The 24,335-nt window shown below is 46.6% G+C and overlaps 1 protein-coding gene across 4 annotated transcripts in view; it reads right to left on the reverse strand.

The window, feature by feature from the left end:
* Nucleotides 1-21,928, reverse strand: part of LRCH1 (leucine rich repeats and calponin homology domain containing 1) — a 323,294-nt gene extending 301,366 nt beyond the window's left edge. For 2 of the 4 annotated variants that reach the window (XM_073580257.1, XM_073580255.1), the window contains exon 1: nucleotides 21,435-21,928. In XM_073580257.1, the coding sequence (XP_073436358.1) occupies nucleotides 21,435-21,912 (478 nt within the window). In that variant the 5' untranslated portion in view covers nucleotides 21,913-21,928. The remainder of the gene's footprint in view (nucleotides 1-21,434) is intronic. The other 2 variants (XM_073580256.1, XM_073580254.1) reach the window with 2 other exon arrangements.
* Between the last annotated feature and the right edge of the window lie 2,407 nt (nucleotides 21,929-24,335).

Raw genomic sequence — 24,335 nt, forward strand, 5'->3', positions numbered from 1 at the left:
TCTGGGGATAAGTCAAGGAACAGAGTGGACCACAAGCTTCTCATGTGGTAGCCCCTTCTCCGAAAGCCAGGACTTTCAACTACTGGTAACTGACCCATATATTCTGCTTACCGTATTTTTCGGAATATAAGACACTTCGGATTATAAGACGCACCCCAAATTTTGAGGAGAAAAATAAGAAAAAAAATATTTTTTAATAAAATGGTTGCGCTTGTTATAATCCTTCCATGTTATTGCTTACTGGAGGTGGTGACTACGGTGAAGCAGGTCCCAGGGTCGCTGCTGGAGGAGGCAGGAGTAGGGTGATGCTGCAGGCCGCAGGCTGGGATGAGGGGGGCTCCGATATGCGGCGCGCTGCTGCGGGGGTCTTGTGCTTCTGCGTGGGTCTTGTGCTGCTGCGTGGGTCTTGTGCTGCTGCGGGGGTCTTGTGCTGCTGCGGGGGTCTTGTGCTGCTGCGGGGGTCTTGTGCTGCTGCCAGGTATCTCCGGGTGCCTTGTGGTTGCTGGCCGGTGCTGCTGTGGATGTCTTCGGTGCCCAGCAGTGCTGCATGGGTGTGCGGCACTGCCCGGGGCTCTGCCGACATTTTGCGACAGGCCAGGGCCCCGGCACTGAAATCTCATCTCTCGAGATCTTGGTACCGAAATCACCATCTGCGCATGCGTTGACCCCGGCGGCGGCCATATTCCCGAAGACCACCGCACATGCAACTGTGGAAGTGCAGGGGCTCTGGTCTGTCGCAAAATGTTGGCAGAACCCTGGGCAGCGCCGGACACCCACGCAGCACCGCTGGGCACCGGAGATACCTGGAGATACCCGGACACCCCTCATCCTAGCCTGCGGCCTACACCCACGGTATCGGTAAGGCATGTACGCTTTCTAAGATGCACCCCCATTTTCCCCCCAAGTTTGGGGAAAAAAAGTGCATCTTACAAAGCGAAAAATATGGTATATCTTTTGTCCTACCGCAATCTGTATTTGCATATCTGACCACTGTATATGCATAACCATTTTGTATATAGTGTATTGTCTAGTGTGCCCTTAAGGAGATGAAATATATAACGTAACCTTGGCTGCTCTTTAATCTCGATCCATGAATCAACACGTCTCTTCCTCGGTTTAACTTTCCAAGCTACCGAGGCTCTTTTCTGGCCAGATGTAATCCCGTTCACGGACCGGGCTTATATCTAAAGAGGAACTAGTGGCCGTCTTACTGGGCTGGCAGCGATCTGTTTCACTGGTGCTAGTGAAAGGGGCCTCTCAGTCTGTCAGGGTTGTGAGCAAGTGTGGTGCCACGTCACAGACTGAGTGGGCCACATCTTCTCACTCCCTGTGCTGCCCTGGGCCCATGTGGGTGGGGGTGTCTGTGTAAAACTGTCCCAAGTTGACCTTTACATGTCCACAGGGGGTGCGGATCGTCAAGTTGGTGAAAGTGGGGAGACCGCATTACATAATCCGTCTGACATAATAGTGACATCAGGCGGGGTTGCAAGGTACGGGTTCAACACAGGTTACTTTTTTCGAAAATACACAGCATAAAATACTCACCAAAAACTCATCGTGGGAACGTAGCCTTAAGCCGGGGTCACACTGGCGAGGAATACGGCCGAGTGAGAGGCGCTAAAAGCACGCATTACACACGGACCAATGATTCTCTATGGGGTCCCTCGCACCAGCCGTATATTTCTCATCCGTATTCTACGCTCCATGCCAATTGCAGCATGCTGCGATTGTCAGCGTACTACGTCCGTAGTATGCCAATGCAAGTCTATGGGTGCGCAAAAAAACGGATTACACACGGACCACACATGTGACTTGCGAGAAATACGCACCCGGTGTCTTTTAGCAAAGCCGGCAATTCAGTGCGCTATACAGTAAACTCACACTGACAGGTTTAATAAAGAAACGAAAGAATAGATATATACACATAGAATACATATAGAATATATATATATATATATATATATGCATTCTATGTGTCTATATCTATTCTTTGGTTTCTGTTTAGAAACCCTGTCATAGGGCTCCATTATATGTCCATTTTGCAAGCCTGCGAGAAAATCTCGACATACGGATTACATACGGATGCTTACATGCGCAAAATACGCGACCACACCTTGATTACGGATGACATACGGAGCACTGTTTAGGGGCCATTCATCCGTATTACGCATGTAAAATACTGACCGTATTTTGCGTCGGTTAGTGTGACCCCGGCCTTACAGAGGACCAGTCACATCTTCATTTTAGTAAATACCTGTATTAAACAAAACTCCAGCTCATGAGCATCTTTATTCAGAACTTTATTTAATGCAGATTTGTTCTATTCATACTCATGTGAATAAATCAGCCACAGAGGATTACCATTTCTCTTGTGAAAGGGGCAGAGAAGTGGCACAACATAGCTATAAGAGGTGTTTTTTTATTGTAAATACTGATAGTTACTAAAATAGACAAGTCAGGAGAGCTTTTTCCTGATTGTAGTGGCTAACTGAGAAACATCCCGAGCATAGGACAACCCCTGTGATGTCCTGCTCATTTAAAGAGAACTTTTGCTCACTTTTGACATGTTGCACTTTAAGACCCCATACACACTAGATGCCCACAGAAACTGAGGGCTTCCTGTCCGGAAATAACAGACTTAGGCTATGTTCACAAGTTGCGTTTTTGCAGCGTTTTTTCACGCATAGAAAACAATAAGGGCAAAAACGCAGCAAAAACAGAAATATCATGTTTTTCTTGTGTTTTTGATACAGAAAACTCAGGAACAACAGGAACTAAACGCATAAAAAAAACAGTAAAACCTGGTTTTTTAAGCAGCTGCTTTACTGCCAAAAGAGAAGGTTTTGCCTGCAGAAAAAAATGCAGTAAAAACGCAATGTGCATGTCTCTAAGGCTATGTGTGAACATAGCCTTATAGACATACATGAAGCTGTTACTTTGGGTCAAGATTTTATTTGAAATTTGATAATACTGCTGAATGTTGTGAACTAAGCAGAAGCTTTTTACCTGGTCTGACCTTGTCACTGATATTACTGAGCACGCGGAGCTTTGTCTGACCCTTTAAAAAGGCAGCATTCAAGAATGCTTTGGATGTCATTAACAGTCTCAAAATTGGTTCATGATAAGGCAATCCCATAGCCTCAGCACATTCCAGGGACAATGATAGCTTTACCATATGTTTTTAAAAAATAGGGTTTTTTTCCAAGTTCATTTATATTTTACATTTATATTTGCGTAGACTGTTACTAGAAACGGTTCTCGATACTGCAGAGTTTTTACATTGAAGTGGGACAGGTAATTCCTTCTATATCATATTATGGTACTGTAATGCCTGCTGCAACACAGTTGCACACAACCTCCACCAGGAGTGCAGGTGAAGGAAAACAGGTACACTCACAGTGAAACCACAGAGCAGCAGGCAGGAGCCACTAGGTGGCGGAAGAGTAGTCAGAAAAGCCAGGTCAGCAACAGTGAGGGAACAAAATACCAGAGGTTACAGCAATACACACGGTCAGAAACAAGCCAAAGAAGTCAGAGTCAATTGGGAGCAGGAAAGCCAGAGACGGAAGACAGTAACTCAGGTCAGAGGACAAGCCGAGTCAATACCAAGATGTCAGATCACAGACAGCGAGTGCTACGAGGAGCGAAGTCACAGGGGAAAGCAGGAACGGGACCTAGGTAAACGGACAGAGGACAAATCGGGGTATAACAGGGTCAGCTGCTCAAGTCAGAGACTGGAACTATAACTGACGCTGCTTGCATGTACCAGTGGACTGAAATAGCCAGACAGATACCAAAGTGAGGCAAGGAAGATTAACCCCCCGCATGAACATCCTGGAGAGAGAATAATCAGAAACAAACCCCGGACTGGATCATGACAGGTACATAGACTGGTGTAAATACAACATACCCCAGAATCAAAATGATAAAATCAAACTGGGAACCTGTAGCTTGTACAAGGAATGCCAGATTGCAGTTGCGAAGCCAACAGTACTGAAATCTTATCATAATACAGACAGTATTTCAGCATCAGAACAACACAATTGGATGCCAATTGTCAAAAATTGCAGAAAAAAATTAGAGCTATTTTTTGGGGGGGGAAACCATAACATAAGGGGTTGTCCACTACTCGGACAATCTCTTCTTAATCCATATGTTTCCCCCTTGTAAAGTAATAACACCTATACTCACCTCTGATGCCAGCACCGTTCCAGCGATGTTGGCACTGGCTCTCTCATCTGTCTTTTTGTTATATATCATGCGATCCCTGCAGCCAACCAGCGGCTGCTGCATGCTCCCAGCCTTCAGACGTATCACATACATCCGAAGGAAGTGATAGAGCAGCAGCAGCTTTCACTTCCTATGGATGTATGTGATTTGTCCGAAGGGACAGTGAAGCCAGCACTGATTGGCCACAGGGATCACGTGACATAACAATGTCACACGATCCCCGTGAGAGCCAGTGCTGACACTGCCTGAACTGCACCGGCACCAGAGGTGAGTATAGGTCTTATTATTTTACAAGGGGGAACATAGGGGTTGCGAAGGGCTTGTCCGAGTAGTAGGCAACCCCTTTAAAGCCTTCATGCATATAAGACTAAAGTTGACTAAAACTGCTGATATTGCAATAATTGTCCGAAAGTCTAATGCGTATAGGGACCTCCCAACTCTCTCGCCATATCTGCAGGCCAAAAATTAATTTGGACAACAGATATCTAATCTGTATGGGAGCCTTAATCCTAACAGACTAAATTGAAGTTAATGGGGGTCTGTAAACCTGTCCTACTATAGCACATAACTGTGATTTGATAACTATGACAGAAAAGAACAACTGAATTCGTACCATAATCTTTAATTTAGCCTTAATCAACTTTTTAGTTAAAATAAACTAGATTTGAAAGTTATAACGTAAAGCCTTATTCACACACTGACGTCAACTTTGACACATGATAAGGTTAATAATACTAGACAGTGTAGGACCGCCCCGACCACAGAGTCACCTTGTCGATGGTGGGACGGCTTTTATGCTATGTTTGATCAAATACAGTATTACCAAGAACTCTGTATTACTTAAATGCACTTTTGCTTTTTATTTATTTAATTACAGCAGGGTTTTTCTCATTTTGTCTTTTGTAGGTTGTGTATGCTTTATGGCCAATGTGAACATGCGTTTATATGCTGCACGTATACCAACTCAAGCCAAGCTCAATTTTTGAGTTTTTTTTTTATAAAATAAAGTCAGTAGCGGGTCTAAATGTGTGTAAAAAACACCTACTGGACCTTTCGTAATTCCAGCACTGTAATTGCTGTTCCCCTCACCAGTCGTTCTATACTTGGTATGAAGTAGAGTAAACCACACCAATGCAGGCAGTCACTGCTGTATATTGTTGAGGCCAGTGATTAGTTGCAGTGGTCACGTGTGCATAATGGCACGTCATTACTGAAGCCAACGACATAATGATCGTCGGAGAGCATTGGGGCAACCGCACTGAGAAGGTGAATGATTCAACAGTTAAGTTAAGGTGAAAAAAAAATTTAAGTGTTAAAGTCGTACTCCAGATGCTTTTTTATTTAATCATTGGTTAGCTATCAGGAAAGCATATTCAGTGTGTGCATTAAAATACTTACCTGTTGACGTCTTCTGCCGTTCCCAGTGCTGCTCAGCCCTCTCCTGGATCAAGTGACTGCAGTTGTGACCAGACGGCTCACAACGGCGCTTCTGTGTGTGCTGGAAAGTCACTTTCTCAAAGTAAATCTATAAGGCCGGGGTAACACTTGCGAGAAACTCGCATGGGTCTCGTGACTCAATACCAGGCACTGTCGCCGGCACTCGGGACCAGAGCGCTCAGCTGCATGGAAATACGGGTATTGAGACGCGAGACTCGCGCGAGTTTCTCGCAAGTGTGACCCCGTCCTAAGACTTAAACAAGCCTCTGAAAGGCTTAGGTTATGGGCATATGTTGTGTTTTACCTGCATAGATTTAACAAAACCTGACACCAGCAAAGTGAATGAGAAACATGAAGTGTCATTCAAATCAGTCAAAATAGCAAGACAAAATCCTTTAAAAAATGCTTCAAAACCCCAGTCAAGAGATGCAGAGATTTGTACTCAACATGTGCACATAGCCTTATATTAAGAAAAGAACTGGTAAGTGTGAACTGGTAAGTGTGAACTGGTAAGAAAGAGCTGTGGTCACATGATGCAAGAGAGAGACCCAAGCAGCGCTGGAAACGGCATAAGACAGCAACCAGTAAGCAGTTTGTCATACAGTGAATACATAACCCCATTTCCAAAAAAGTTGGAATGCTGCGTGAAATGTAAAAAAACAAGAACGCAATGATTTGTTAATCATAAAATCACAATGTTAGAGTTGGAAGCAACCTCCAGGGTCATCATGTCCAACCCCCCTGCTAAATGCAGGATTCACTAAACTATCTCAGACAGGTGTCTATCTAGATCATTTACAAGAAATGTTGACCAAGACTAGGGCCAGGACAGAGCCTTGTGATACCCCATTTGAAACACTCTAATTGGATGTGCAACCATTTATCACCACTCTTTGAGTACGATCACTGAGCCAGTTCTGCATCCACCTAACCCCATACTTGGTCATGTTTTCAATAAGGATAGTATGGGATACTTTATCAAATGCTTTTCTGAAGTCGAGATATACTATATCTACCGCAATTCCCTGATCCACCCAGTGGATCTTTTGTGTCCATGCTTTATTCACAACAGAACATAGAGCATATATCAGACGTTGGACGAACTAATGCATTTAGAAGTTGATGGAAGCAACATCTCCAAAAATTTAGGACAAGGTTTACAAAACTTAAGGGTTACTGGACAAATTATTGGTACTAATGAAAAATGAAAAATAGCTGGGGGGGGGTCTATGTTCAACTTAGTCACATGACTGTGTATAAAAAGAGCACAGTAGAGAGGCAGAATCTCTCAGAAGCAAAGATAGTCAGACGTTCACCAATCTGTGAAAAACTGCATCAAAAAATTATGGAACAATTTTAGAAAAATGTTCCTGAACTAAAAATTTCAAAGACTTTGAATATCCCTCCATCTACAGGCCATAATGTAATCAAAAGATTCAGAGATTCTGAAGAAATCCATGTGCACAAGGGACAAGAGCGGTGGTCAATATTAGATGCTTGTGATATACGGGCCCCTCAGGCAGCACTGCATTAAACCGGGCATGATTCGTATGTGCAAATCTTTGCATGGGATCAGAAATAATTCCAGAAATGTTTTCTTTGCATTTTACATAGCGTCATAACTTTTTTGGAATTGGGGATGTATATTAGCGATGCTGAACAAATGGAGAAATAAAAAAAAACCTGGAATAGTAATTTAAAAGTGAAAGTACGCACTAAATGTTTCGTTTATGAAATGCCAATAAATCTTGGGTAAGTGTAATGCCGCACAACGTCTATTTTTCAACACATACACATGGCTAGACACGGCTGCAGCCAGGAATACATAATTGTAAATGTTTGAGTTAGGGATTTGATAACTCATCGCAGGAAACGATGCTTACATCCTAAGAATGAGCGAAGCGTCTCGGTAAGACAGCCTCACCCACGTCTAATGACATGTTTACACAGGACACAATGTGCAGCCGAGTTTGTCTGTATACAATGTTCACCCAATAAAAAGATCACGACGCGTCCTGTCATAACAGAGCTGAATACCCTGAGAAATCATTACTGAGACAGTACGAACACAAGTAAATGACTCGTAGTAATAGAAGTCATCAATTCAAGAACACAAAACAAAAATGTACTAAAATAACATTCTTCTGATTGTCTACATGAAGGAGCAGGTCAAGAAAAAGAGGATTTTCTAGGGTCAACCAATGTAAAGAGACTGTCTGCCTCTTTTTTATTATAAAAACTTGCCCGGAAAGGTCTAAAAAAAGTAAACATTTTGGGCATTTTATGGAGCTCTTTCGAGCAGTCAGTTTGATTGGAGTATAGGGAGATCTCTCGTTTTAGGGTATTTTTGAGTCAGGTGTGCTTTGCTTTGGGAAAGGCATTTTTCATGCAGCCAGACAATAATAAATACCAAACAACCTAAATAGTTACATCAAATAGGTGCACTGGTTACCTGGCATCTGTGCTTTGCCTGACCCTAAATGAGTAATGCCTTCAAAAACCACCTTCTAAACACAATGTAATACGGGGAACAGATCATTTTATCTTCTGCATATATGAATCATACCTTATATCTTTAATATTTTTACTATAATAAAACAATCTGCATAAGGCTGTTGCACATGTTGCGTTTTTGTCGCATTTTTTCTGCAGTGTTTAGATCATCAATGACTGATCGATCGGGGTCTGACACCTGGCACCCCCGCTAATCAGCTGTTATCAGTGTTGGAGGCTGCCAGCTAGAAATGCTCACTTGCGAAGCTGCTCCGTCTTGTGATACTGGCCGTGGCAGTTACAGCACATACGCCCCCTATTCAAATCGGTGTTTAAGAAATGCCTTATACCTCTTTTCATATAGATTTTAAAGAATTATTAAAAAAAAAACCTTGCTCATCACTGGCTAATGACTGTGGGCACACAGCTTTCTTCAAGTAGTCGCATGGACAACGAATTGAATGGTAGCTGAGCATGCGCACCTCTGCTCTACTGAAAACGTAGATGAACAACCCTGTTCTTGGGGTTCCGAAACCATATTTTAGGATTACTGGAGGTCCTCAGTGGCTCTGCCAATGTGACATGGCGCCCTCAAACCAGCCCAGCAAAATCGGAACTCCAATATAGTGCTCCTTTCCTTCTGAGCTTTGCACTGTGCCTCAAAAGCAGTTTTCGACCACATATGGGATATCGGTGTAATCAGGAGAAATTGCAAAAATATTGGGGTCCCTTTTCTCCTGCTATCCTTGTGAAAATGAAAAAATTGGGGCTAAAACAACATTTTTGTGAGAAAAATATTTTTTTCTCATTTTCACAGATCAACATTGTAAAATTCTGGGACACATCTGTGGGTTCAAGGTGCTCACCACACATCTAGATAAATTCCTTGAGGGGTCTAAAGGCCCCGTCTCACTAAGCGATCTCGGTAGCGAGATCGCTGCTGAGTCACAAGTTTTGTGACGTAACAGCGATCTCACCAGCGAGATCGCTGTGTGTGACAGCGATCAGCGAGCGGCCCCCCTGCCGGTATCGCTGATCGCTGCAAGAAATCTCTGGACATTTCTTTGGTCGCTGGTCTCCCGCTGGCCAGCACGCATCGCTGTGTGTGACAGGCGGGAGACCAGCGATCAGGTGTAAAAAATAATAAAAAAAATAAAAAATATAGTTATTCTCACCTTCCGACGTCCCGTTCAGCCATCCTGCCTCTCTCCACTCTCCGGTCCCAGTGATCCGTTGCACAAATGACTGCGAGACTTTATCCCTCGAGACCGTGACATCTCGCGGTCATTCGTGCAAAGGATCACTGGGACCGGAGCGTGGAGAGAGGCAGGATGGCTGAACGCGACGTCGGAAGGTGAGAATAACTATATTTTTTATTTTGATTCTATTTTTTTCAGCGATGGCCAGCGATGCCGGGCTCTCGGCATCGCTGTGCTGATCGCTGGTGAAGCTGTCTGTGTGACAGCGCACCAGCGATCACATAGCGACTTACTAGCGATCCTGACACCTTGATATCGGTGTCGGGATCGCTGGTATGTCGCTTAGTGTGACGGGGCCTTAAGTGTGCAAAATGGGTTCATTTGTGGGTGGTTTCCATTGTTTAGGCACATCAAAAACTCTCTAAATGCAACATGATACCCGCAGACCATTCCATCAAAGTCTGCGTTCCAAAACGTCATTCCTTCCTTTCTGAGCCCTGCTGTGCACCCCACACATTAGTTTTCCCTCACATATGGGGTATTGGCGTACTCAGGAGAAATTGCAAAACAGATTTTAGGGTCAATTTTCTCTTGTTACCTTTGTGTAAATAACATTGGGGCTAAAAGGACATTTTTGTGGGAAAAATGTATTTTTTTTTATTTTCACAGCTCAACGTTATAAACTTCTGTGAAGCACCTGGGGGTTCAAGTTATTTAAAATACATCCTTGAGGGATCTAGTTTCCAAAATGGGATCACTTGTGGGAGGTTTCCACTGTTTAAGCACATCAGGGGTTCTCCAAATGCGTCATGGCGTCCTCTAATTATTCCAGCAAATTTTGCACTCAAAAAGTCAAATGGTGCTCCTTCCCTTCTGAGCTCTGTCTTGTGCCCAAACAGTAGATTCCCCCCACATATTTTAGGTTCCGTTTTCTTTTGTTACCCTTGTGAAAATAAAAAAAAGTTTGGGTCTAAAGTCAATTTTTTTGTGAAAATAATGAAATGTTCCTTTTTTCCTTCAACATTCCATTAATTTCTGTGAAGCACCTGAAGGGTTAATAAACTTCTTGAATGTGGTTTTGAGCACCTTGAGGGGTGCAGTTTTTAGAATGGTGTCACTTTTGGGTGTTTTCTGTCATATAAACTTATCAAAATCACTCCAAATGTGAGGAGGTCCCTAAAAAGAATGATTTTGTAAATTTTGTTCTAAAAATGAAAAATCACTGGTCAACTTTTTACCCTTATAACTTCCTAAAAAATTATGTTTAAAAAATTGTGCCGATATAAAGGAGACATGTGGGAAATGTTATTTAATAACTATTTTGTGTGATATGACTCTCTGATTTAAAGGCATAAAGATTAAAAGTTTGAAAATTGCAACATTTTTGCCAAATTTCAGATTTTTTCACAAATAAACGCAAGTCTTATAGAAGAAATGTTACCACTACCATGAAGTTTAATATGTCACAGTAAAACAATCTCAGAATTACTGGGATCCGTTGAAGCGTTCCAGAGTTATTACCTCGTAAAATGACAGTGGTCAGAATAGTAAAATTTGGCCTGTTCAGGAAGGTGAAAACAGGCTTCAGGGTGAAGGGGATTAAAGGGAATCTGTCACCCCATTTTTGCTGTATGAGTTGCGTCCACCGCCATCAGGGGCTTATCTACAACATTCTGTAATGCTGTAGTTAAGCCCTCCATGTAACCTGAAAAACAAGTTAGATTATACTCAACGGGGGCGGGGGTGGTGGTTGTCGCGGTCCGGCGCCTCCCATCTTCTAGCGATGAAGTCCTCCTTCTTACGTCTGCCTCGGCTCCTGCGCAGGAGTACTATATCTGCCCTGATGAGGGCAGAGAAGAGTACTGCAGTGTGCAGGCGCGGGAAAGGTCAGAGCGGTCCGGCGCCTGCGCACTGCAGTACTTTACTCTGTCCTCAACAGGGCAGATAAAGTACTCCTGCGCAGGAGCCGCGGCAGAACTAAGGAGGACGGCATTGTTTGAAGATGGGAGGCGCCGGACCGGACAGCGACACCCATCGGACCGGACTGGACACCCAGGTGAGTATAATCTAACTTGTTTTTCTTATCTTTTAGATTACATAGGGGGCTTATCTACAGCATGACAGAAGGCTGTAGGTAAGCCCCTGATGGCGGTGGCCGCATCTCATACAGCAAAAATGAGGTGACAGATTCCCTATAACAACAGTCCTGCAGATGCTGGGCTTTGCAATATTATTCTGGTTGTGGGAATAACTCTAACCACTGGCAGGAGAACACAAGATAAAAGAAATGTTATGAAGACAAATCAATCCAATATTCTATTAAGTATATGATTTTAATATTTATAATCATTTTTACAGTAGAGGTAAATATAGTTCCCTTTCAATACTTATCTAGAGAAAAATGATATAACTTCACAGGAGATTTTCCTGTTTAATTCAGGGAGTTTTCCAGCTGCAGTTAAAAACAATCCTCAGCGTTTCCTTACATGCATGGAGTCTCTTTCATACAGTGTGAAGGAATCAGAATACACCCACATCTCTGTTATAAAAGGGTGCTCAGCTCTGGATTTGGAAGGAAATCAAGGCCGGCTGGAATTTCACAGCTCAACAACTATGCGGTGATTTATGAACAGAACACACAAAAACATCCTTTGGATTATTTATCCAAGCATAAAAAGCTTTAGAACCATACTCTACATGTACTGGCAGTGCAGGTGACGGATACGATGATAAAGCCGTACATCGTAACCGATAGCAGATAGGTGATGTGAAAGTCACCAGTCAGTTCACCCATTGCCTAGCATAATGAGGTGTCCGTTTTCTGTACATACAGAATTAATTATGCGCCGTCCCCCTATTAATGACCCCCCCCCTCCAGGGATCTCTTTAGTGTCCATTGCCACAGGATCAGTCCTCCAAAATGCGATGACACTTTTTATCTGCTTGTTTGTATCCTGATGATCTCTTCAAATATGTCTAAATTTTGTCCTTTATTACGTGAGTAGAAAAGGTGATTTTCTCTCTAAGTGTCGGTATAGGTGTAAGGAGAAGACCTGGACCAGGCCTACCTACTCCATGATGGATCCGGAATTGTCGGGCCCGGACCGACCTCTGCACCTAGGAGTAGGGAGCGTGGCTAAGATAAAAGGGCCACAGCGAGCGGGAAATCAGTTAGTCGCAGCGGGAACGTGCAGCGCGCAGGAGGGCAGTGTCAGGGCTCCTACCGTAGTCTGCCCGAGCAGGCCTAAACCAGCAGAGGCCACTATCAGAGACTGCCGACAATGATGTACCTGGTCCCCGCTGACATCGCTGACCGTGAGTGACAGGACACACAGTCAGGACATAAGCGCGCGCACGCACGCATCTACAGGAGAATTGTGACACCCGCTGTGAGGGGTTTCCCTTTGTACCTGAATCGAGTCGCTCATTGTCCCTGTACGCTGATAGGGGGAAAGACTGTGCTCTGTCTGGCTGGTCGTTTCCTGACACACCGATCACCGACCGGACCATGAGGAATCACCGTCGCCGCCAGGAGCCAAGACGTCATCTTTTCCAGGACTACACCGGACCACGACGAATCACCACCGTCACCAGGATCTAGGACGCCATCTTTTCCAGGACCATACCAGACCCCTTACGTGCCACAGCTTTGGCGCCAACGTCCACATCCTGAACAAACCGCATTCTGAAGTCGTCGGACTGATAAGTTTGCTATTCTTGAACTTCCTACCCTATTCTTCACACCTGCTTCCCCTGAGTTACGTCCCCTGTGTTCCTTTATACTGTTTTCCCTTTTAAATTAAACCTCACGTTAACCTTTGCTCTGCCTCCGACCCGTTACTGCATCTTGCAACCTGCTCACATAGGTATCCTCCTGTTGGGAGTTGGGTATATCGGCCCTGACATCCCAGGTTGGAGGAGACTAATATCGTAGGTCTTGTGGTGAAGCTAGAGGCCTGATGATACATGCCAAAGTAACAGAGGAAAGTACAATAGTTCAATATGTATTTAAAAGGGTTGTCCGGGATGAAATGAAAAGTTGAAAGTCACTCAATAGTGACTGCAGACTGCCGAATCATATCAGTGTGCAATGCGCACACTGTCACGATCCCCCTGGCATCACGATCCCCTTGTATTGGCCATTCAGATGGTCAATGAAAGAAACAGTGATGGATGATGATGTCCCAATCTTTTGTCATGTGACTGCATGGATCTGATGCCACTTGTGACAGTATTTCATCAATGAAGCCTAGAGATTGACTCTATACATACTGGTACCATTTTTTATATCAAATTAAAAAAAAAACCTCTGCATAAAAAAAAATACTAATTAGCGATTTTAAGAAATTGAGGCCTATATGTATCATACATAGAAGCTTGTGTTGAACCACAGCACGGTTAACAGAACTGATATATTACCACACTACATATATAGTCAAAAAGCCAGACACAGCTACGGGATGGCCGGGGCGCACCGCTGCTGTCTATCGCAGGCGTGGACAAATCCCAGGAGACAATGAGCCAGAAGGCCGCTATTAGTGATTACATGCACACAAGGGAGATCTGTAACAGACATTTGTAGGACTGAAAATCAGTTGCATTCTCCTGAATCGGGGTTAGTACTGCAGCATATGAATGGATTTCTGCAAACGCCATTCACACTAATGAGACAGTCACACATATTTCTGCTATGTATGTTTATACACCTTTTTTGGGGGTACGAGCTGGAGCCTTTTAATTTAAAAAAAACAAACATTTTTTTATTACCCTGGGTGACTTGAACCTGCGATCACTTCCTCAATACACTGCAATACTGTAATATAGCAGTATATGGTAAAATTACCTCTCTCTTATGATTCCCCAGCCCCATATATACAAACATGGCAGACATGTTCAGCAAGGCCTCCCAGCTGCCATGACAATGCGAACAGAACTCAGGTGGTTGGAATCCGTGGATGTCGGAAAGAAGATCTTACCCCATTTCCTATCTTAAATACTGCTGTCATGATTGCCGCTGAGCCATACATTCAGTCCGTACACCTGCTGTACATTAATGGAATATCTTGCAAGTATAAACCTAGGCAAAGGGATTCCCCAGGCACCATGGACCCCAAAAATTGTCAGGTTCACCGAGTGCTGGCCCTTTATATGGTGCTCTGCGGACCTTTTCTTTACATAACAGGTCACGTGTATCATCTTACTCTGTACTTCATGATTACACCTATTTAAAGTGAACCTGTCAGCAGTATTTGATAAGTGAACTACAGGCATTGTCAGGTTGGCACTGTTAAACTGATTAAAATGATACCTGGTGTGAAGAAATTCGTCTTGTGGTTGTTAAGTAATTAGTGTTAGAAGTTTTCAGCTAATGAGATGCCCGAGCTCCTAGACTGTAGGCAGATTCTTATCTTCCTGCTCTAAGCCAGAGAAACCAAGGAAAGACCTGCCGACAGGCCTCACCGAAGCACAAGCAGTCTCTCTCTATGATGAGGAACATGTTTGTGCTTCTGGGCGGCCTGTTGGCAGGTCTTTCCTTGGTTTCTCTGGCTTAGAGCAGGAAGATAAGAATCTGCTTACAGTACGGCCCAGGAGTACGGGCATCTCATTAGCTGAAAACTTCTAACACTGATTACACTAGAACCACAAGATGGATTTCTTTACCTCAGGTATCATTTTAATCGGTATAACAGCTCCAACCTAACAATGCCTGTAGTTTACTTAGCTAAATCCTGCTGACAGGTTCTTTTTAAATGTGTAGCTACATACTAGCACTCTCATAAGGAGGACACTAACGATAAATTCAGGATTTAATCACGATTTATTTAGATATGGATTCCACACCTAAATCCTCATCAAATCCTCTGATATTCTGTATCCAGTCCAAGTGAATGAAATATTTCACACCCAATTCACATGCAGCATAGAAATCTGATCAGAATCATTTCTTGCTTGGCTTGCGAAACAAAAAAGCTGTAGATTAGCTACACTGAATGACATGGGGGTTATTTTCATGCGAATCGACTGGCGTATCTGGATTCTGTTAACAATAAATGTCATAAGAAAATTCTGAATGTGTAAGCATAACGTAGGGGTGATCCTGAATGATTTTTCATTGTGGACAAAGTAAAAAAATCAAGAATAGCAAAGAGTCAAAAATACCTAGAAATGATGAGAGGGAAAAGTTCTAAGCGCTATTTCCTCACAATATAATCGATTTCATCCCTGTTAAGCCCACATTTACATCCTTGGTCTACTCATGTGAGCCTAATATAAGCACAATTACATACAGTATCATGGACACTTGGCCGGATCTCATTAACGACGCTGTTAAAATTCCTAAAATAGAATGAATGAGAAGAGCCACATTCTGCATGCTGGGCAATTCTGGGGCAACGCGTAACACAACTCACAGAGCAGTAGCTGACCTGCAGACCACAAAGAGGCAAGATATCAACATTATTTCCCGTCTTCTAAAAATACCAGCATGGGAAGAAGGACTGGTGGTGAATACATTACTTTACTACTTACATCTTTTGTTTAATTTGGTTCTTGCTCAAAAGCAATAACATAATAAGGAGGCGGCATATGCAGCAAAAGCACAAAAAGTCCTAAAGACTGCTTCAGATCATCATTAGTTAAAGCTGCTGGTGATCATAGTTTCATTAAAAGAGAATAAACCAAATATTGATTGATAATGGGCATCTGGGCATATGATATAGAGTACTAATGAATACAGATGCAGAACAAGACTGACCCAGGGTGCGAAAATTAAAATAAATAGAAAAGTTTTCTTCTTTAACAACTGCATGGAAGTGGCCAGTTCCTACTTACTAACGTGTAAGACGCCGACCGGGATGGTTATACTGTGGCTTTTCTAGCAGAAATTAGACACTGACGACAGGTATGTTTTGTTCTGAACTACTCCAGCGTTTCAGAGAACATACACATTGAAAAACCAACGGGAACTATGGGGCCGATTCATTAAGACTGGCGCTGCGCATGACAGTCTAATGAAGGGCTTGCCGGAGTACAATGCGTCACAAAGAGGCGCAGGCCACATAATGAATCTTCTTAGTGGCATCCAGGGACTGGCATATAACTTCTGACATACAAAACTCCAGCCCTTCTGCTGAATTTGACTGGAGGTGTAACCACGCTCTGTTCCTCACTGTCTCCTCCACAGCTTCACCCATTTTGACTGGGTTGCTCCAAAATGGCGTGAAAATGCCCAAAGTTGCAAAATTTTTGGGCAACTCTCCAAAGAGTATTTTTTAAGCAAGTTTTCTGCTGAAAACACTTTCATGAATTGCCACCTATATGTCTCAGATGACAAGACCGAGCAGGGCTGTGGAGTCAGAGTCGTGGAGTCAGAGTCGGAGCCCATTTTGGTGGAGTCGGAGTCAGTGTCATGAAAATTAAGGAGTCGGAGTCAGAGGTTTGGCTTACCGATTCCACAGACCTAGCAGGGCTGTGGAGTCGGAGTCGTGGAGTAGGAATCGGTGTCATGGAAATTGTGGAGTCGGAGGTTTGGCTTACCGATTCCACAGACCTAGCAGGGCTGTGGAGTCGGAGTCGTGGAGTCGGAGCCCATTTTAGTGGAGTAGGAGTCGGTGTCATGGAAATTGTGGAGTCGGAGTCTGAGGTTTGGCTTAACGACTCCACAGCCCTGACACTGAGGACTGTCAGAGACACCGCACTGCACTTGATCATAGAGCCAGTGCGCGTGTCCTGAGTACAGAAGCAGTGCTAAAAGATACCTGTGGAGAAGGGCAGCAGAGGTGACCATGCGTGCTTCAGGCTAATAGTGTCAGGGTCCAGTCAGCGCTGGAAGGTAAAGAGGCATAGGACCTGCGGACACTGAAACTGAATAATCTGGCACGGGACCTATGGTCATGTGACTGCAAGGGGGCGGGGCTTAGTGTCCTGTTTTCAGATAGGACAGGACACCATACAACAACTCAGAGTCAGGCAAAACAGAGGTCACAGCAGTACGGGCAAACGAGGTACAGGAGGGACAAACAGACGGGTAGTCAGACAAAGCCAAAGGTCATACACAAGAGGGCGACGTGGTACCAAGGGGACAAGCAGAGAGTCATACACGAGAGGTAGCGCAGTACAAGAGGGTCAGGCAGAACTCGTAACAGGGACAGAACCAGATCACAACCGAACAAGCAAGCAAGATATCAGGCACAAGGCACACGTATACAAGAGGTCACTTAACTCAGCCGAGGGCAGGAGTATAACTGACACCGGACCCAGGTCCAGTGAGCATTAAATAGCCTCCTGCTGCCAGAGAGAGGCAGCACAATTAACTCATAGTCTAACCAGGACGGGTCAAAGCGAAATCCCGTCCTGGATCATGCATGACAGGACAGTCCCTGGTGTCTTCTCCCCACCTCTCACATAATGACTGACAAGTTACTCTCTACAGAGGGAGACCTGTCAGTCATGCGTGGACAAGGCTCTTGAACTAGTCACCTGAGAAACATAGCTCCCATCAGCTTCTCAAAGTATGTCTTCTCTAAAACAATGCAGCAGTTCAGAGTGAAACATATACAGCTGCAACAATGTAACCAGTGTCTGATTCATGCTGCGCGCGGTTTAGGTGGCATGAATTTCATGAGAGGTTCCCTCTAAATGGGACTTTTCATTGATTGACATCCAGCAACTTCTTCCAGTATCATACACGTGTGACAGTCACACTGATCTGTGCACATCACTGTTGCAACACTGTAAATCATGTGTGCTGGCCATACAATTTCTGATGAGATGCATACCGCACATCCTTTTTCATTGCAAGGCATACTGAACATACTGGTTGTGTGTGGCTGATATGAGACACGTGGAGCATGCGGTTTTGCATTTTTGGCATAAAAAACATTGGACATACTAGTCGCTTTTTTTGTCGTCATGAGGCACAAATAATATACTGATTTTGTATTCTATATGTCTACTGCTCAAAGATATTGGAAATCATTGCTTATGTCAATCTATACCAAAGACAGCACATACTGTAGGCATCAATAATAAATGAAGTACCAAACAGCAGTGTAATCTTAAAACAAATTGCTAACAAAACCTTTTTTCTTGTATGCAAAAAACTTCTATACAAATGACGGCTGCTGAGCGTAGACAGACTGCGAATTGGGGGGCCCAAGTGTCACATTGTCAGTCTTGTCTTAAATAGAAATGACACTTTTATATAAACAGTACAAGAGAGGATAAGACATTTTGTTATATACAGTATTTTATTGGCGAAAAATGCTTCTATCCCTACTTAACTTGTTTCCTAGTGAATGATCACTCTCAAATCTGTCTACAGATCTGTCTTCAGTGAGAGATCACATTACACCTGCTGCTATAAAACTCCATGAAAAGTAGGGGGGAAGCTGTATGGAACTAAAAGTAGAAAGGCACAATGAGCAACTGCTGAGGCTTCTAGTGAAGGTAAAAAACTGCTAAAAAAATACAGGCTAGAAGTTATATAATGGCCAGAGTTCCTTATGCAAACACGTGACAGCCAATTCAGAAATTGAAAACTCACCTGAAAGTGCAATTACGCTTTAAAATCATAACTAAACCTTCTTATTTTCCTTGACTTGAAGTGCGGGCAGATTGCTTAGGGGTCCGGGTGGGTCATTAGACATCCAGAATGTGAATTCAATAGAAAGGGTAGGCTGCCTATGCCTTCTATTGAATCTGGATTCAAGTCTGTACGTGCCTGCAGACAGGAGCTTCGTGCTCCTGTCTGCTGGAGAGTGCACTTTTCTGGGGTCTAATACGTATGATCAAGGGGGCTATCAGGATCCCGATGCACAGTGATCTGCGGTCAATTCAAGTGCCTGCCAAATATGATAAAAGCATGAAGAACGTTTAGTTACTCTTTAAACTTTTCTGCCTTCAAAGTGGTACAGAAGCAAACACTGACAAGCGATCCACTTGCTATTAAACAGCAGTATGCAGGGGGCTCCATTGACAACTTGCCCGTGCTGCAATTTATCAATTTATTCAATGTATCTCATTCATCCAATGAAATGAATAGAGTACTGGAAGAAGACATGTCTCGCCAATCTCCATTTGAAAACGATGCATTAAAAGGATATGGCCAGGCAACTAAAATTAATTAAAAATACGAAATTCATCAGCCTGTATGCAGGAAAGAGAAGGAGTTGTGTAAGGCGGAGAATTGCGCTGAGAATGCTTTTGAAGCGCCAAATGTATTATCCTGCGGACAAGATTAAAAAGTCCTATTTCCAATTAGTTAATCACTGTTTGTACAACAATATTGAAAAATGTCTCCCCCTTTTCATTCATGTTCAGCTCCCCAAGAGCACGTTCAGGTCACAGCTGAAATCTGCAGATGACATTCTGTGCCATTCACATTTCTGCAGGATCTGTCATACACGGTGACTACACACATAAAGCGATTACTATATACAGGGATACCCAATTAGCCTACAGATTATCCCGACGTGACGCGTGCGTGATGCCGCTCTCATTGCCGACGGTGTGAGGCAGACTGCAGAGGTCTGGCACAATCCCTGGCATTGGACGTGACTATTAATTCTGCATACATAAATATCAATATATTCTATAAAAAAAGCCTGTTTGCATTTCAAGTACACTAGTGGGCACACCAGCTAGAATGTAATACACCTAGATGCAAGTGACACTATGTGGAGGCGTTCTTCTGCACCTGTCACAAACAACCAATTATAGCTGACACTGGGAATGCTGTGCCCACGGATGACATTATGATATCCGACCATGTCAAGTCCCCCAGTGCCACAGTTTTACAGCATCTCTCCACTGCAGCAACAGCCTCATTCACACAGGATTTAGCCTCAGGATCATAATCAAATCCACGGACGTTTCACATCAGCTGCATGGAAAGGTAAAATCTGGGCCCCATTCACAAGCTCTAGAAAATCTGATCACATTGTTGTTCACACTGCTGTAGACATCCAGGATATGAAAGGACATGCTCGTTCTTCTCGTAGATTACCAGCACATGGATTAGCCCTACAGGATGGGGCGAAACCTCATCCGCATCCTCAGGGGTTCACGGGGCACAGCTGTAGCAGTAATGTAGCAGAGTGTCAACCTAGTAAGGTCACATGAAACTTGCCATAGGAGCATCCTTAACAAGTAAACATATCCTTAAAGGGGTAGTCTCATCTTCTGATCAGGAGCGCACTCCTCCAATGCCACCCGGCTTCCTGCTTACTGGAGGGTGGCTCGCTCCTGCTTACCGGAGGGTGGCTCGCTCCTGCTTACTGGAGGGTGGCTCGCTCCTGCTTACCGGAGGGTGGCTCGCTCCTGCTTACTGGAGGGTGGCTCGCTCCTGCTTACCGGAGGGTGGCTCGCTCCTGCTTACTGGAGGGTGGCTCGCTCCTGCTTACTGGAGGGTGGCTCGCTCCTGCTTACTGGAGGGTGGCTCGCTCCTGCTTACCGGAGGGTGGCTCGCTCCTGCTTACTGGAGGGTGGCTCGCTCCTGCTTGAGTTTTGGACCAACAACATAGTTGAGCCAGTGGCCTGAAGTCTGATCTCTCCAATGCTGCAAACAGAAGAAGCTTTACAATGTCGGAGAGCTTCAGAGCAGCGCTTACAAGCTCAATAGAAAAGACCGTGAAAGCGCTGTATGGCTACTGCTGCTAGACTGCGGTAGCAGCAAATAAAATTAAAAATCCCTCTGTTCTTGGGAATAACGATGATATTTAATAACAAGTAAATATCAAAATTCCTTTTTTTTCAAGCACTTTGCAAATGTTTCCCCCTTGAAGATACGGACAGGGGTTGCCCTGGCTATAAGCTCTGCTGGCAGCGGGCATCGGTGGCCACATAAGATTGGTGGCACACTTGGTGTGGGACTTTCCAGGAGACGCCCCGGCCATGGCTCACAAGGCTGCAGGGAAGTGGCCCGGACATCTTGGCTGCCATCACTTGTCCATATGGATGGTCCTCGCTCCCACAGTCTGGAGCCACCACAGAACTGTCCCCTGTACCTGGAGGATGGCTGTGCCACCATGGTCTGCACACAGGGCGCCCACCTCCCACACGAGGCACCTCTCTTACCTGCCTGCACGGTGTCGGACAGATCATGGGTCCCCGACGTCCTGGGGAATTCCTTCAGCTTCCTGGCACTGAGGTTCAGGATGCCGGAGTTTGCCGCCTCCTCCAGGGCTCTCTCCAGCCCCCGGTTGAAGGGCAGGTTGAGGCTGAAGTTGGGGACTCCAGTGACAGCGCTGTGCGGCTGCTGCTGCGGGTACTGGGACTGGAGCGGGGCGCTGACCGGGAGGCTGGAGAACGGCTGACACTCGCTTCCCAGCGTCGCCATCTTTCCTCCCGCTCCCGAGCGCTGTCTGGGCTGTATCTCTGTACAGTATGAGGAGTCAGGCAGCAGCACCGAGAGCTTTCCTGTAGGTTTCCTGCCTTCTGGAGTGTGGAGGCAAAGGACGCATGTCCTCCCCCTGCTGCATATCCTGCCTGCACTGAGGTACCAGCAATTCTTCCTCACAAGCTGCTTCCTGCCACACACAAAACTTCTCCACATGTGACAACTCCTCAGCACAGGGAGAGCCTGCACCACAAGGGAGCCCTGCACCATAGGGGAGCCCTGCACCACAGGAGGAGCCCTGCACCACAGGAGGAGCCCTGCACCATAGGGGAGCCCTGCACCACAAGGGGAGCCCTGCACCACAAGGGGAACCCTGCACCACAAGGGGAACCCTGCACCATAGGGGAGCCCTGCACCACAAGGGGAGCCCTGCACCACAAGGGGAACCCTGCACCACAGGAGGAGCCCTGCACCATAGGGGAGCCCTGCACCACAAGGGGAACCCTGCACCACAAGGGGAACCCTGCACCACAAGGGAGCCCTGCACCATAGGGGAGCCCTGCACCACAAGGGGAACCCTGCACCACAAGGGAGCCCTGCACCACAAGGGGAACCCTGCACCACAAAGGGAACCCTGCACCACAAGGGAGCCCTGCACCATAGGGGAGCCCTGCACCACAAGGGGAACCCTGCACCACAGGAGGAGCCCTGCACCATAGGGGAGCCCTGCACCACAAGGGGAACCCTGCACCACAAGGGGAACCCTGCACCACAGGAGGAGCCCTGCACCACAGGAGGAGCCCTGCACCATAGGGGAGCCCTGCACCACAAGGGGAACCCTGCACCACAAGGGGAACCCTGCACCACAAGGGAGCCCTGCACCATAGGGGAGCCCTGCACCACAGGAGGAGCCCTGCACCACAAGGGGAACCCTGCACCACAAGGGGAACCCTGCACCACAGGAGGAGCCCTGCACCATAGGGGAGCCCTGCACCACAAGGGGAACCCTGCACCACAAGGGGAACCCTGCACCACAGGGGGAGCCCTGCACCATAGGGGAGCACTGCACCACAAGGGGAACCCTGCACCACAAGGGAGCCCTGCACCACAAGGGGAACCCTGCACCACAAGGGGAACCCTGCACCACAGGAGGAGCCCTGCACCATAGGGGAGCCCTGCACCACAAGGGGAACCCTGCACCACAGGAGGAGCCCTGCACCATAGGGGAGCCCTGCACCACAAGGGGAACCATGCACCACAAGGGGAACCCTGCACCACAGGAGGAGCCCTGCACCATAGGGGAGCCCTGCACCACAAGGGGAACCCTGCACCACAAGGGGAGCCCTGCACCACAAGGGGAACCCTGCACCACAAGGGGAACCCTGCACCACAGGAGGAGCCCTGCACCATAGGGGAGCCCTGCACCACAAGGGGAACCCTGCACCACAAGGGGAACCCTGCACCACAAGGGGAGCCCTGCACCATAGGGGAACCCTGCACCATAGGGGAGCCCTGCACCACAAGGGAGCCCTGCACCACAAGGGGAACCCTGCACCACAAGGGAGCCCTGCACCATAGGGGAGCCCTGCACCACAAGGGGAACCCTGCACCACAGGAGGAGCCCTGCACCATAGGGGAGCCCTGCACCACAAGGGGAACCCTGCACCACAAGGGGAACCCTGCACCACAGGAGGAGCCCTGCACCATAGGGGAGCCCTGCACCACAAGGGGAACCCTGCACCACAAGGGGAACCCTGCACCACAAGGGAGCCCTGCACCATAGGGGAGCCCTGCACCACAGGAGGAGCCCTGCACCACAAGGGAGCCCTGCACCACAAGGGGAACCCTGCACCACAGGAGGAGCCCTGCACCATAGGGGAGCCCTGCACCACAAGGGGAACCCTGCACCACAAGGGGAACCCTGCACCACAGGGGGAGCCCTGCACCATAGGGGAGCACTGCACCACAAGGGGAACCCTGCACCACAAGGGAGCCCTGCACCACAAGGGGAACCCTGCACCACAAGGGGAACCCTGCACCACAGGAGGAGCCCTGCACCATAGGGGAGCCCTGCACCACAAGGGGAACCCTGCACCACAGGAGGAGCCCTGCACCATAGGGGAGCCCTGCACCACAAGGGGAACCCTGCACCACAAGGGGAACCCTGCACCACAGGAGGAGCCCTGCACCATAGGGGAGCCCTGCACCACAAGGGGAACCCTGCACCACAAGGGGAGCCCTGCACCACAAGGGGAACCCTGCACCACAAGGGGAACCCTGCACCACAGGAGGAGCCCTGCACCATAGGGGAGCCCTGCACCACAAGGGGAACCCTGCACCACAAGGGGAGCCCTGCACCACAAGGGGAGCCCTGCACCATAGGGGAACCCTGCACCATAGGGGAGCCCTGCACCACAAGGGAGCCCTGCACCACAAGGGGAACCCTGCACCACAAGGGGAACCCTGCACCACAAGGGGAGCCCTGCACCATAGGGGAACCCTGCCCCACAAGGGAGCCCTGCACCACAAGGGGAACCCTGCACCATAGGGGAGCCCTGCACCACAGGAGGAGCCCTGCACCACAAGGGAGCCCTGCACCACAAGGGAGCCCTGCACCACAGGAGGAGCCCTGCACCACA

The sequence above is a fragment of the Dendrobates tinctorius genome, unplaced genomic scaffold, assembly GCF_039654945.1.
Source record: "Dendrobates tinctorius isolate UK_male_01 unplaced genomic scaffold, ASM3965494v1 ptg000064l, whole genome shotgun sequence".
In the NCBI taxonomy this organism is placed as follows: Eukaryota; Metazoa; Chordata; class Amphibia; order Anura; family Dendrobatidae; genus Dendrobates; species Dendrobates tinctorius.